This window comes from Gracilinanus agilis, chromosome 5, assembly GCF_016433145.1.
Source record: "Gracilinanus agilis isolate LMUSP501 chromosome 5, AgileGrace, whole genome shotgun sequence".
In the NCBI taxonomy this organism is placed as follows: Eukaryota; Metazoa; Chordata; class Mammalia; order Didelphimorphia; family Didelphidae; genus Gracilinanus; species Gracilinanus agilis.
The window spans coordinates 99,119,269-99,132,091 of record NC_058134.1 but is presented as its reverse complement, the minus strand read 5'-3'; the positions used below and the strand labels follow the sequence as shown (position 1 = coordinate 99,132,091).

Here is a 12,823-nt window from a genome sequence, read left to right as displayed (position 1 = left end):
TAGGGGATCCTGTTCTCACCATAGCCCCTTCAATCAAAATGACCCCTTGTGACATTTGTGGGTTAGGTCATCATTGGGTGGCCTTCTAGGAGAAGGCATCCTTTTGCTGCTACTTGATACTCCTGATTCCCTTTCAAGATATAATGGGAGACTGTTTTAAGGGAAATGGGGAGGTCATAGGTCAGGTCTCCCAGATAGAAGAACCAACAGTGCTTGGCCACAGAAGTGAAGCCTGACCCAGCGTCTCCCTACTACCACAGGTGCCTGTGACCTTTGAAGATCTGGCTGTCAAATTCTCTGCTGAGGAATGGCATCTTCTAGAGGAATGGCAGAGGGAGTTCCACCGAGATGTGATGAGGGAGAACTATGAGACACTGGTCTCCCTGGGTATGAGGCTGGCAGAAGATGGTGTGGTATGGTGTTTGGGAATTGTAGCTAGATGGAAGTCTCATCTCAGGAGGCAGCATGATTCTAGAAAGCCAAAAACACAAATTCTGTGCCTACCCGTACTATTAGCAGTGACCCTAGGGCAACTCACTTCTTCTCTCTTGGGCCTGAATTTTCTAATCTCTTAAATAAAATAAAGACTAGATCAGGAGTTCTTAACACAGGGCCCAGAAGCATCCAAGGGATCTATGGATAGATTTCAGGGGCTCTGCAAACTCGGATGGGAAAAAAACACATCTTTATTTTCATTAACCTTTAACTGAATTCTAAATTTCCCTTCAGTTATTTAAAAACATCTTGAGAAAGGATCCATAGGTTTCATTCAGATGACCAAAGGAGTCCATTGCACAAGAAAGATTAAGAATTTCTGACCAGATGATCTAAGGCCCCTTTTAGCAGTGACATTCTTTGATTTCTGGGGCAGAATGGCAGGGGATCATTGAGTGATATTTGTGCCAATAAAGAAGAAATGAAGATATCCTGTGAGTCTTGTCTTGGCCTTTTGCTAGGTCAATTTGAACCAAAGGTATCATTTAGTCCCTGTGAGACAGGAAGCTAAAGGGATTTGGTCTTTTTAAGAGCTGAGAGAGGACCTTTCTGTACTATTTGTTCAGGGAATAGCAACTTTCTTGCTATATCACCACTTATCTAAAAGGTTTGCTGATGGGGAAAGATTATAGTTTTCATAGCATTTGAGCAAGTGAGAGATTCTCTCTAGGCCTGGATGAGATGGGAAGACATCAAACTAGAACACATGAGAGTATACAGGCATGCGTGTACCCAAGGCTTTGTGCCAAGGTATATGGCCACAGTTGTAAATATGTGTATTGGGGGAGAAGAGGGGTTGGTTCATATGCCCATATTCATAAACTTGTCAGTACATGTTTACATGCAGAGGAATGGTGTCTGGTCCCCCCTCCCAGAGTGAAGCTCCCTATTTTTTTCCATAGGGACAGCTCAGTTGCTTCCACTCTCTGCATTCCTATCCCTGACAGAGCCCCAAGAGGATATGGGGGACAATGACTGTTCTGATGGGGAATGGGAAAGACCTGGTGGAGGATTCCAGGGTAAGTGAATGTGGGCTGCCCCCTAGGTCACTCCTCGTCTCTAGGCATCCTCAGGCTGGATGGGTTCCTGACTCCCTACCATCTGCCCGTCCTCCTAGATCTGCCTTCAGCACTCTATCCTTGTCCTCAGCTTCTCTCTATCTTTAATTCCCCAGCCCCAGAGTAAGAAACATTTGAAGACGTTTTGAGCTGATCCAGGCCCTAGTATTAGTCTCCTAACTCTATACATGGAAAGCTTCCCCCTTTCCCAAGCCTTGGGGTGCTAACTTCTTGACTCTTAACCTTCCACTGGTGTCATCCTGGCCATATCTTTGGCAGAGAAATCTGGCAATACGCACACACCTGCCCTTCCTCTTCATCCCAGGAAAAGAGCTGGAGATCTCTGATGCTGGTGCCTGTGCAGATACCACCCAGAGGGCTCAGGCCCTGGATGAGGCACAGAGCTCAGGTGGGGCAGGTGAAGGTAAGAGGGACCTGCCTGAAGGGGGTGGAGTGGAAAGGCTTAAACAAAGTACTCTTTCTGACTTTCCCCACAAGGTCATGGAGTATTCCGCAAGGGAAGGGATGGCTGCATCCCAGAGAGGAGCAGGAATCAAGAGATTAGAGGTTCTAGTTCTGGCTGTGTGGCACACACTCTGTCCTCACATCCACCTCTTAGAGGGCCTTGTGAGGCTCAAATGTGATCATATTTGTGAAGCACTTAGCACTGTGCCTGGCACACAGTAGGTGCTTTAGATATGTTAGCTATTATTATTATTAGCTGTTATCTCTCATTTCCTTCTGGACTCAGCTCCAGTGCTATCTCCTTTTGCAAAGTCTTTCCTGGTTCCTTCCTGCCCCTAATTGTTAGTGTTCATTCCCTCTTCAAGCTGTTTTGTATCTGGAATGATCAAACGCCTGTGGATGTGCTATATTCCCCCAGTGGAATGTAAGCTCCTTGAGGACAAGGATGGTTTCATTTATCTTTGTGCCACTGACCCCTAGCAGGGTCCCTTGTGTGGAGGAGGCATTCGATAAATACTGAATTGTTGAATGATGCTAAGATGTGGTCCCTTAACATTCCTGGGCGTCATATGTCATAAATCATCTTCATTTTTGCTTCCTTTGCCTCAAGGTTGTGAGGAGCAAATGAGATACTAGATGGGAATTTTATTTTATTATCATTATCATTATTATTATTTAATGTTGTTGCTGATAACAACCACCACAACTACCTTAACAATAATGAAAATTCTATTCTTTTATACTTCGCAGTGGGACAGCACCAGAGCAGTCTTCACCTTAATGCCCTAGTCCGTTTGGTAAAGGAGATCCCAGAGTTCCTATTTGGTGAAACTAAGGCCATGGACACCCCAGAGGCCCTTGAGAGCAAGGAAAGTGGTTCAGAGGGGTCGAGATTGAGCCTGGCAGGTGAGTATAATCAGAGTTTCCTTTTTCTGCCTTTACCAATTTTCTCTTCTTTCTAGAAGATTTCATTCTGGTCTTGAGCCAACACTCTGCTCTGAGCCCATACTATGAGCAAAGCTAAGTATGGGGCTATAGAAGACAAGTTCATTCCCCTGAGGGATGAATATCCAACCCTCTCTTCCCCTTTCCACGATAGCAGCCATGACTGTGGATACCAGCCCCCTCCAGGGATTGCTGAACTGTCTCCCAGAGATCCCTATCAGCAGACCTGCCCTGGCCTTCACACCTGCCGGCAGCTCAGCCAGCAGCAGTCAAGGAGATGGAGATCCAGAACTGAGGAGCCCAGAGCTGGCACCCCACCCTCTGTACCCCTATGGTGAGAGCCCCTTGTTCGTCCTTGCTAAGAGCCCTTGGGACAAGCCAAAGGATGGGAGAGATCCAGAGCTAAGATGGGAAACTCCCAGGGCTCCTGTGGTCTTGAACTCCCGATTGACAGCAGGAGCTTGAACAGGCACCCTCCCAACTCAATGGGCTTGGATTTCTTCTAAAAAAAAAATGAGGAGAAGACTTCCTTCCTAATCATCGGTGGGAGAGCGGTGAGAAGAAGGTTAGGAAATATTTACTGAGCTCACAAAGATCCTAGCGGAGGGTCCTCAGATCTCTGCTCTTTCTGAGATCACCTTTAGAAATTGAGTTGGTCACAAATGCATATGAATCCACATGGAGGGAGGCAATTAACACACATACATAGATAGCTACAACAATAAATTTATTTTTAAACTCTTATCTGCCCTCTTAGAATCATTATTATGTATTGATTCCCTGGCAGAAGAGTAGTAAGGGCTGGGCAATGGGAATTAAGTGACTTGCTCAGGGTCACACAGCTAGGAAGTGGCTGAGGTCCACTCTCAAAAATCCACTGAGCCACCTAACTGTCCCCAGCAATAAATATTTATTGAATGCCTGTTGTAGTGTGCCAACCACCAAGTGGGGGTTAGAGAAAGGAGATTAGATAAGACTTAGTCACTTCCCTGGAAGACCTTACAATTGAGTGTTCAAGCAGCAGTCTTTGACCTGCAGGTACCTTGCCCTTCCGTAAGGCTTATACACTTGGATGGTCAGACATATTTGTTGCTTTTTCTTTGGATAGACTGACCTCCAAGGAACTGTAGAAGGGGAAGATGCCCTCTAGCACTTTATTGTTCCTTAGAGTTAAATTAAAAAGGTGGTAGGAATAGAACCTCTCTTCCCCTCCCCAAAAGAGATAGTCCCCGCCAAGGTTCAGAGCCCAGAGTGTAGCTACCACCTAGCCACCTGCTGTCTTGACCAGAATCCTTGGGCATATCCAGAGCTAGAAATAATTTCCTGTCTTTTCCTTCATTAGAACCTGCTGCCAAAATTAGTCCCTTAGCCATCAATAGGAACCTTAATGGGAAAGAAGATCCAGAAACATCAGCTAGTCAACCCAATACTCCTGGTTCTGCTGGTTCTCAGGAACAGAAGCAACTGGGAACCACAGGACAAGGTGAGACATCCATCCACGCCCCCCCCCCCATTTGGAAGAGCCAGACACTGAGGCATGGCAAAGGCAGGCAATAGGATGTAGCCAATCAAGCCCTGGACTTGGGATTGGAGGACCCAGGTTTGAATTCTGCCTCTACAAAGGGCACTGAATGACTTCCCTTTTCTTTAACATTAGTTTCCCCATCTATAAAAACGAGGAGATTAGACTAGATGATATCTCAGGTCCCTTCTGTTTGTTAAGATTAAAATTCTCTGGAGGCTATGTAGTAATTTATAATTATTTATTAAATAGCAAAAGGGGGTTGGAGAGAGAAAAGGCACATAACCACATGACCTGTTGCCTAGCTAACCTAAACTCACTGCTCACGAATGTCCCCTTCATTTCCACTGCATCCTAGGAAAGAGGCTGCAAACTTCCTTGATCCGTAACTTATGCCCCAAGTGACATCACTTTTTCTGGGTCTCCCTAGTTGGACAGACTTGACCTCAGACTGGGTCACAGGCAGTCTTCTGGATGCCAGGACAAGAGGGACAAGAGGCAAGTGTCTTCCAGGACACCAGGAGTCATGTGGCATCCTTCTTATCCAGATAAGCCTCCAGACCTGAAATGAATTCTCAAAACTTTCCTTCTAAAAAGGAAAGAGGGATACAGATCTATTGTACATTGCACACACAGTTCTATAGTGCTATACTTCTCCAGTTAGAAATCAGGAGATCTCACGTTTAAAATGTTCTCAGCCACCATCCTGATGTTTCATCTCGTCTGATCTTCCTCAGGCCTTAATGTCATCATCTGTAAAATGAAGGGGATGTTGGTGACCCTTCTAGGTCTAAAATTCTTTGTGCTGAGAAGGGTAAACAGCTTTAGGAAATATGGAAAAAACTTACATGAAGTGAAAAAATCAGAACCTGATAACAGTGTACACACTGAGTATAAAAAAAGAAGGTATGGGCACAAATATAGGGATGAATGGACAGATAGAAGGGAGCATCCAGGGAAGAAGATAACTGATAAATTGTCATCTTTTTGTTGGAAATAGTTTTTCAAATTTGGTTTGGACCTGTGATTTCACTGGTGGAGTGAATTCAAGGTACAAAAATTCCATCCACTGGTACAGAAAGGCAAATGCCATTAATTTATAGTTTGAGAGAAGTGACTGGGAGTGTTTGTGAGGTGAAGTGACTTGCCTACAATCACATAGCCAATATGTGTGGGGAGCAGTACCTAAATCTTTCCACCCCAAACACCAGCCCTCTATCCACTATTCCAGGCTGCCTTTTATTTGTCAAAATTGTGAATATGTTTAATTGGTTCTGTTGTGCATAAAGCTAATTTCACAATATATTCTTCATCAAGCAGTTAATAATTTATCTACATATCCTTTGAATCTGCAGGAATATCTCCTGAATTTGATGATGCTCAAAATTTTTCATTGATTTAAAACTCGATATGTTGCTAAGTCCTTAAGTGATGTCTACTCTTAGGGGTATGGTAATATAGATTCAGAATTCTAGGCCTGTCTTACTTCTTTGTGCTTCTAGAGAGCTTGACATTACTGCAAAGGACTGTGGGTAGACTAGATGTTGCCACCTAGAAATCAGTCAATCAAATCAGTCAAAGGTTTAATAAACCTTTATTAAACATCTACTATGTGCCAGCACTGTGCTAAAACTATGGGCAATTGTTTTTCCCATGGAAAACTTTGCTGCTTCCAGGCCAAACATTGGAAAACCCCTGCTCAACCCCTTTTAACTATATCCTATATTACTTGCTCCTGGAAGAATATTTCCACCATGTCTGTACTAACCTTCATTAATCTTTTTGTCTACTCAATCCAGTAAGAGAGATTAAATAATCCTTAATGCATTTATTTATTTATTTATTCATTCATTCATTCGCTTATTTATTTGTTTATTTGTTTGTTTGTTTGTTTGTTTATTTATTTAAGCTCAGAGAGTAACTTATCCATGCATATGCTTGCATTTGTAGAGTGAGTTGCAGTTTACAAAGCAATTCCACCTATAATGTCTCATTTATCTTCTCAATAATTCTGAAAAGTAGATAAAAGTAGATATATTTCTACCTTCCAGGTAAGGAAACAAACCCCAGAAAGGGTAAATGTTTCTTATAAGGTCAACAAGCTGCTAAGATCTTCTGATACCTGTTCAGAAGTTTTGTCTTCTATCATGATTCTTTTCTTTAAAGGATGTGACATGAAATCAGGAGTCCAATGCATAAAGAAGGCTAATAGTGTGTGGTTGAACTACTCTCTACAGGAGAGAAAGAATCTTCTTGTAACCATATATCACGTGTAATCCCATATCACATTATATTATTTTTTGCCCCCAAATGGTCTTAGCCAATTTGTTCACTCACTTTACTCCTCTACTTGGTTCTAAGCGACACGGCTATTTTTAACATATTAAAGCCACCCTCAAAAGGTGAAGATTTGTCAGTGGAGAAGAATGTGGTGTTGAAGGTAATTCCAAAAGAGAAGGCTCGACTGTAAGATTTTTACAAGAGAACCAGAATGTTGTGAGGAATGATATCCTCATTAGAATAGGTTTAATGGTACTTGGAAGGGGATAGGAAATCCTTTGGGATGTTTGTTTTTCAAAAATCAATCTTATTTCTTTACCTTTTATGGCATTCTTGAAACTCTGAAGAGCTTCTTCAGCCTCTCCTTAACTCATTTTATTCTCTTCTTACCTTTTTTTTAGGTTTAGGGAGCTCTTTAGGTCTATTCTCAATCATCATGTTTCCTTTTGTTGCTATAAAATGCATATATTAAAAAATAGATCATTCTTAATCTATTGTAGTGGTAAATCCTGGCTTCATTTTAAGTTCTCAGAATCAATAAGATACATTAGCCACAACAAAAATGTGTATAGCACTTTGAGGTTTACAAAGTATTTTTCCTTTACAACCCTATGAGATAGATATGAGTATTGCTTTCCTGTGGAAGAAACAGAAAAACAGAGTTGTTAACTGACCTGTCCAAGATCACACAGGTAGTGTTAGTCAGGATTTTAATCAGGACTCCCATATTCAGATCTAATGTTTATTCTTCCTTACTTTCTTTTAAAGTTTTATTAGTGGCTCAGTGGTATAGAGAGCTAGGCCTGGAGATGGGAGGACTAAGTTCAAATCTGGCCTCAGACACTTTTTATCTGTGTGACCCTGGTCAAGTCACTTAACCCAGCTTCCTTACCCTTTACTGCTTTTCTGCCTTGGAACCAATACTTATAATATTGATTCTAAGATAAAAGGAAAGGGTTAAAAAAACCTTTTTTTTTTTTTAAATTAATGCCTTTAGAACAACCACAATCTTCTCCCAACATATCCCACTATTCCAATTGAACTCTTCCTTGTAATTGTGAGAATTTGTTTTTCATATACTGTATTAATTCTTATATTAGGACCCTGAAGTAGAAAAGCCCCAATTCTTGTATATTAGGGAGAATTACTGTGTATTCCTGTGTCTGGGATCTGGGTCAGAGATTCCATCTAGTCTGCTGCTTTTTGCATTTTCTTTGTCCTTAGAAATCCCAAAGAATGTCTCTCTTTTTAACAGATTTGGTTAAGAAATGAAAGAGACAAGAGTTCTTTTCCTACTTATGTGCAAACCTGTGGAATGGAGCTGGGCTGAAGGTTTGACACCTCCTAGTTAGGTATTCACCAATTAGAAGTGTCTTGAGATGTTCTAGGGAGAAGCTGAATGAGGAGCTTCTAAAACTATGTATTATGCTGCCTGACCAAGATCCAGAGTCTCTGGTCATTCAAGAAAGCCTCTGACCTCTATGTTACTTTTTCAGTTATGATGTTAGCCTAACCAGTAAACTGATACATTCAATAAACCGATAATCTTACCCAAAAATCAGTCTCTCAAGATAATTTTAATCATTACATACAAAAAAAAAACCACTTAAGTGAAGCTGACAAAATGACAGCATATATTCACTTCCACAGGCCTTCACCTCTTTTAGGACAACAAGGAAACATATCCCGTCATTTGTCCTCCGAGAACAAGATTGGTTATTGAAAAGTAATTGAACAACCCAAGTTTTTGCATAGACTTTGTGTTTGCTCTGACAGATGCTGTAGGAAGTCCTTCTAAAAACAGCCCTCTCCAAGGCCTCATCAACTGCCTGAAGGAAATTCTTGTACAAGGACCCCAGCATACACGGCCTCTTGCTAACGGACCACTTCCTCAAAGTAGTCCAGGGGATATAAGACTAATGAATCCAGACCAACAACCCCAGGGACCACCCTGGGCTGGTGAGTTGCACATATCCAATATCCCTTAGGGCCCTGCCTTTGACCCCAAATCTTCCAAGATTTGGGCCCCAAGAAGAAAGGTGTCAGAGATGTTGGTCCATACTTTCATCCTCTCTCTCTCTCTCTCTCTCTCTCTCTCTCTCTCTCTCCCTCCTTCTCTCTCTCTTTCTTTTTCTTTCTTTCATTTTTTAAAAAAACCCTTACTCTCTGCCTTAGAATCAATATTGTGTATTGGTTACAAGGCAAAAGAGTGGTAAGGGCTGGGGAACTAGAACAGAAGGAAATGGTTTACCCAGGAAAAAAAATAAAAAATAAAGAAATGTCACTTGCCCAGGGTTACAGCTAGGAAGTATTGGGGGCCAGATTTGAACCTAGGCTCTTCTGACTCTAAGCCTAGCTCTTAGTCCACTGAATCACCCAGCTGCCTGTCGGGCTTCCTTTTCTTTGTGATTTGAGGATTTTTATGGAAGAGAGATCTCAAACTGGACCAGATTCTAATCCCAGATTAGAGTGATTTCCCTCCCTTCCCAGCCTTTTAGTCTATGATTCATCTATGAACTGACTATGACCGCCAGATTTGAAGTTAAAGGAAATAACCAGAGCCATGCCTGCCCAGCTCTCCAAGGGTCCATCCAGTATGTCTGTCTATATTCAACCAGACCACAAATATTTGTTCATTTTTCCTATGTTCTTCATAGGCAGCAGTATATCACAGTGGACAGAGTACTGGATCTGGAGTCAGGAAGACTCATCCATGAGTTCAAATCTGGCCTCAGACACCTAGCTATGTGACTCTGGGCAAGTGATTTTTTTTTATTAGTTTTTACTTTTTTTCCTGGGCAAATCATTTACTTCTGTTTGCCTTAGCTCCCTCATCTGAAAATGAGCTAGAGAAGGAAATGTTCCAGTATCTTAGGCAGGAAAACCCCAAAGAGAGTCACGAAGAGTCAAACATGACTGAAACAACTGATCAGCAATGGCAAATTTTTTTTCATGGCAATGTACAATAATTTTTAGAAGATGAGGGTTAAACTTGTGATTTTATAGGAATTATTCTTACTATTTTCAAATGAAGAAACTGAGGCACATGGAAATTGACTGACTTGGATACTGACCTTCTTTCAGGACCAAGCGGAAACATACCAGAAGTGTCAGAATCAGAACCCAGGTCTCCAGATTCCAGACCTGAACTCTCCATATCCCCCCCATTCCCTAATGACTACCCATTTAGTGGAGTTTTGGCTAAAAGCCTGTTTTCTCTTCCCTTAGTGAAGGCAGAAACTGTTTCAGAGAATTCCCCACTCCAGGGCCTGCTGAACTGTCTTAAAGAAATCCCAGAAACCCAAGCCAGATGTGCCGCCCTCCCAGGAAGAGGGGTGCAGCAGAGAGATAGTCCAGGGACTTGGCAAAAGGATTCTGGAGGTAAGGGCTGGATTACTTACACATATAAACCTTGGCCTGGAAAGATAGAAGATGGAGAAGTCCGAGTCAGGAGTCAAGAATATCTGAACTCCAATTCAGACTCAGACACATACTAGCTATCACCCTGGGCAAATCACTTAAACTCTCCCTGCCTCAGTAGGCTCAGCTGTGTTGTGAGGATTATTTAGGTATTAGTTTATATATAGTTAATGCGGACCTAGCAGGCAGGGCCCAGAGAATAACAGGCCTGGAGTGGGAATCCTCACAGTAGAGCCCAGAGATGTTTTCAGGATTCCAGGAACCAACTCCTCCAGAACTGATGGTCCAAAGCAGCCCAGTAGGGAGAGGAGCCTGCAAGCTGTCCACCAGATCACAGATCACTCCCTACTCAGTGCTGTCGTGTAGGATAGACGTCCTCTGCTTCCAACCTTCACCACACTCCAGGATCCCAGGGAATCAGGGTGCAACTCCACAAGCTCTGAGGTCTCCCAGGGAATCAGTTACTGCCTGTCCCAACCACCGTGGAGCCCTTCTCAGAGAGTGCCAGCCACTTCCTGCTTCCCCATTCCATGTGGAATTCTCCAGCCCTTCCTGCTAGGTCCACATTAACTACATATAAACTAATACCTAAATAATCCTCACAACAGTTGTAAAATGGAGATAACAAGATCATCCACCTCCCAGAACTGTTGTGAGGATCAAAGGAGGTAATATTGGTAAAGTGTTTATCACAATGTCTGGCATATATATAACTGGCACTTAATGTTTGTTTTATTCTAATCCATCTCCCTCCTTCAAATAGGACTACTCAAACCTAGACAAATGGCCTTTAGTGCTCTGTGAGTGCTGCCTGGGGATTAGAGGGAACCTGATTTTGAGCCTGTATATCACCTATATTTAGCTAAACATATACAGAGCCCATTATAAGTCCATCCTGTGTGATTGCTTGTTCCATCCCTGAACTTGGAGTTGTAATGGGAATTAAGAAGGAGAAGACCCAGGAGTTCACGGGAAGATCAACTAGAATGACACACAAAACAGGGATATAAGATAATGCAGTATTTTTTTTTCAGTCAGTGCTCAGACACTGGCACTTATAGGAATAAAGGCATGGAAAATCCTAGAATTATTTATGTCTGACTTCAGATTGTAGGAATATATATAATTAACTTGCATTCATTTCTCTTCTCCAGCCCTATTTTTTTTTCACTTGCTGTTTTAGGTGGAAGAAGGATTCAGTTCGTTCTCCTTGGTATAGGATGGCAGTACTAGAAGCAAGGGTTGGAAGTTTCAGGGTGGCATACTTCAATTCAGTATTTTTTAGAAATCTCCCTAACAAGGAGCAGCATAGTTTAGTAGAAACCAATCCACAAGCACTTGGTTAAGTGTTTTCTGCATGCCAGAAGTGTCAGATATGTGGTTCAGGCCCCATGCAGCTTGTGGGCTGACCCAGGTTAAAATGCGCCTGGGGAATAGTTAACAAAAATAAATACATAAATAAATTATATATGTATATAACAAATAATGTTACTTTGTGGCTTTCTAAGTCAATGTGCTGCTGTTTGTATTTGTGTTTGACATCACTGCTGTATGCCAGCCATGGTACTAGGTGGAAGGTGGGAACACAAATGCAGAAATTCATTCTCCCTTGTCCTCAAGCTTATATTCTCCTAGGTAAGGGGTTCTTATCCTGGGGTATATTAACTTGTGGGGTTTTTTTCCCTTTTAAATGTTTGTTCCTAAATTGAGTAAATTCCCTACTCCCAGAATGTGTATGGTGGGGTAGGGTCTCTGAAGACCTGGGTCCAGAGGGTTGCTTTTCTTGCTCTAGAGAGGTGGGCAATGATAGGGAAGATGGCAAGATAGCCAAATGGGCAAGCCTCTCGTGATTGGGTGGAAAGAGTGCTGGATTTGGAGGAAGAAAACCTGGTTTCAAATTCTGATTGGGCTGATTCCTAGCTGTGTGATGCTGGATGATTCACTTTGCCTCAGTGAGCCTCTCTTTCCTCATGTGTATAATAAGGTCTCTACTAAATCTGCAGTTTATCATCCTATGAGTGAAAACCAAGTGGAAATGAAATTGGCTGCCTTATACAGTGGTGAGTTTCTCATAGGATAAGATCTAGAAAAGGCCTTAGAAGCTCAACTAACTCATTTTATAGAGGAGGGAATCTCCATTCCTCCAATCCCATTCCCCTCCACAGAAAAGTTAAACAACTTCTCTAATGGCATATATGTAGTAAGTGGCAGATCGAGGATTCAGACTCAGGTCCTCTGACTCTAGTTCATATATACAATACAGTTTCTACCATACAATACAATATAGTACAGTACTATATTATACTTCTTGTTGTTCAGTCTTTTTTAGTCGTGTCTGCCTCTTCTTGACCCATTTGGGGTTTCTTGGCAAAGATACTGAAGTGGTTTGCCCATTTCCTTCTCTAGTTCATTTTATAGATGAGGAAACTGAGGTAAACAGGGTTAAATGAACTTGCCCAGGGTCACACAGCTAGTAAGTGTCTGAGATTGGGTTTGAACTCAGGAAGATAAATCTTCCTGACTCCACCTAGCTGCCCTAGCCTATCCTATCCTATATTATTCTATTGCTATACTCTGCATATATATATATATAAACCCCTAGAAAAGTAGTGTATAGTATATGCTATACACTGCTGTC

General features: G+C 42.1%; 1 protein-coding gene across 1 annotated transcript in view; it reads left to right on the top strand.

The window, feature by feature from the left end:
- Nucleotides 1–338: 338 nt before the first annotated feature.
- The window catches only part of KRBA1 (KRAB-A domain containing 1), a 33,268-nt gene continuing 20,783 nt past the window's right edge, over nucleotides 339–12,823 (top strand). Inside the window, exons 1-8 of the mRNA XM_044678457.1 lie at nucleotides 339–387; nucleotides 1,398–1,514; nucleotides 1,879–1,977; nucleotides 2,769–2,924; nucleotides 3,118–3,297; nucleotides 4,306–4,446; nucleotides 8,542–8,724; nucleotides 9,994–10,146. Coding sequence (XP_044534392.1) covers nucleotides 354–387; nucleotides 1,398–1,514; nucleotides 1,879–1,977; nucleotides 2,769–2,924; nucleotides 3,118–3,297; nucleotides 4,306–4,446; nucleotides 8,542–8,724; nucleotides 9,994–10,146 — 1,063 coding nt within the window. The 5' untranslated portion in view covers nucleotides 339–353. The remainder of the gene's footprint in view (nucleotides 388–1,397; nucleotides 1,515–1,878; nucleotides 1,978–2,768; nucleotides 2,925–3,117; nucleotides 3,298–4,305; nucleotides 4,447–8,541; nucleotides 8,725–9,993; nucleotides 10,147–12,823) is intronic.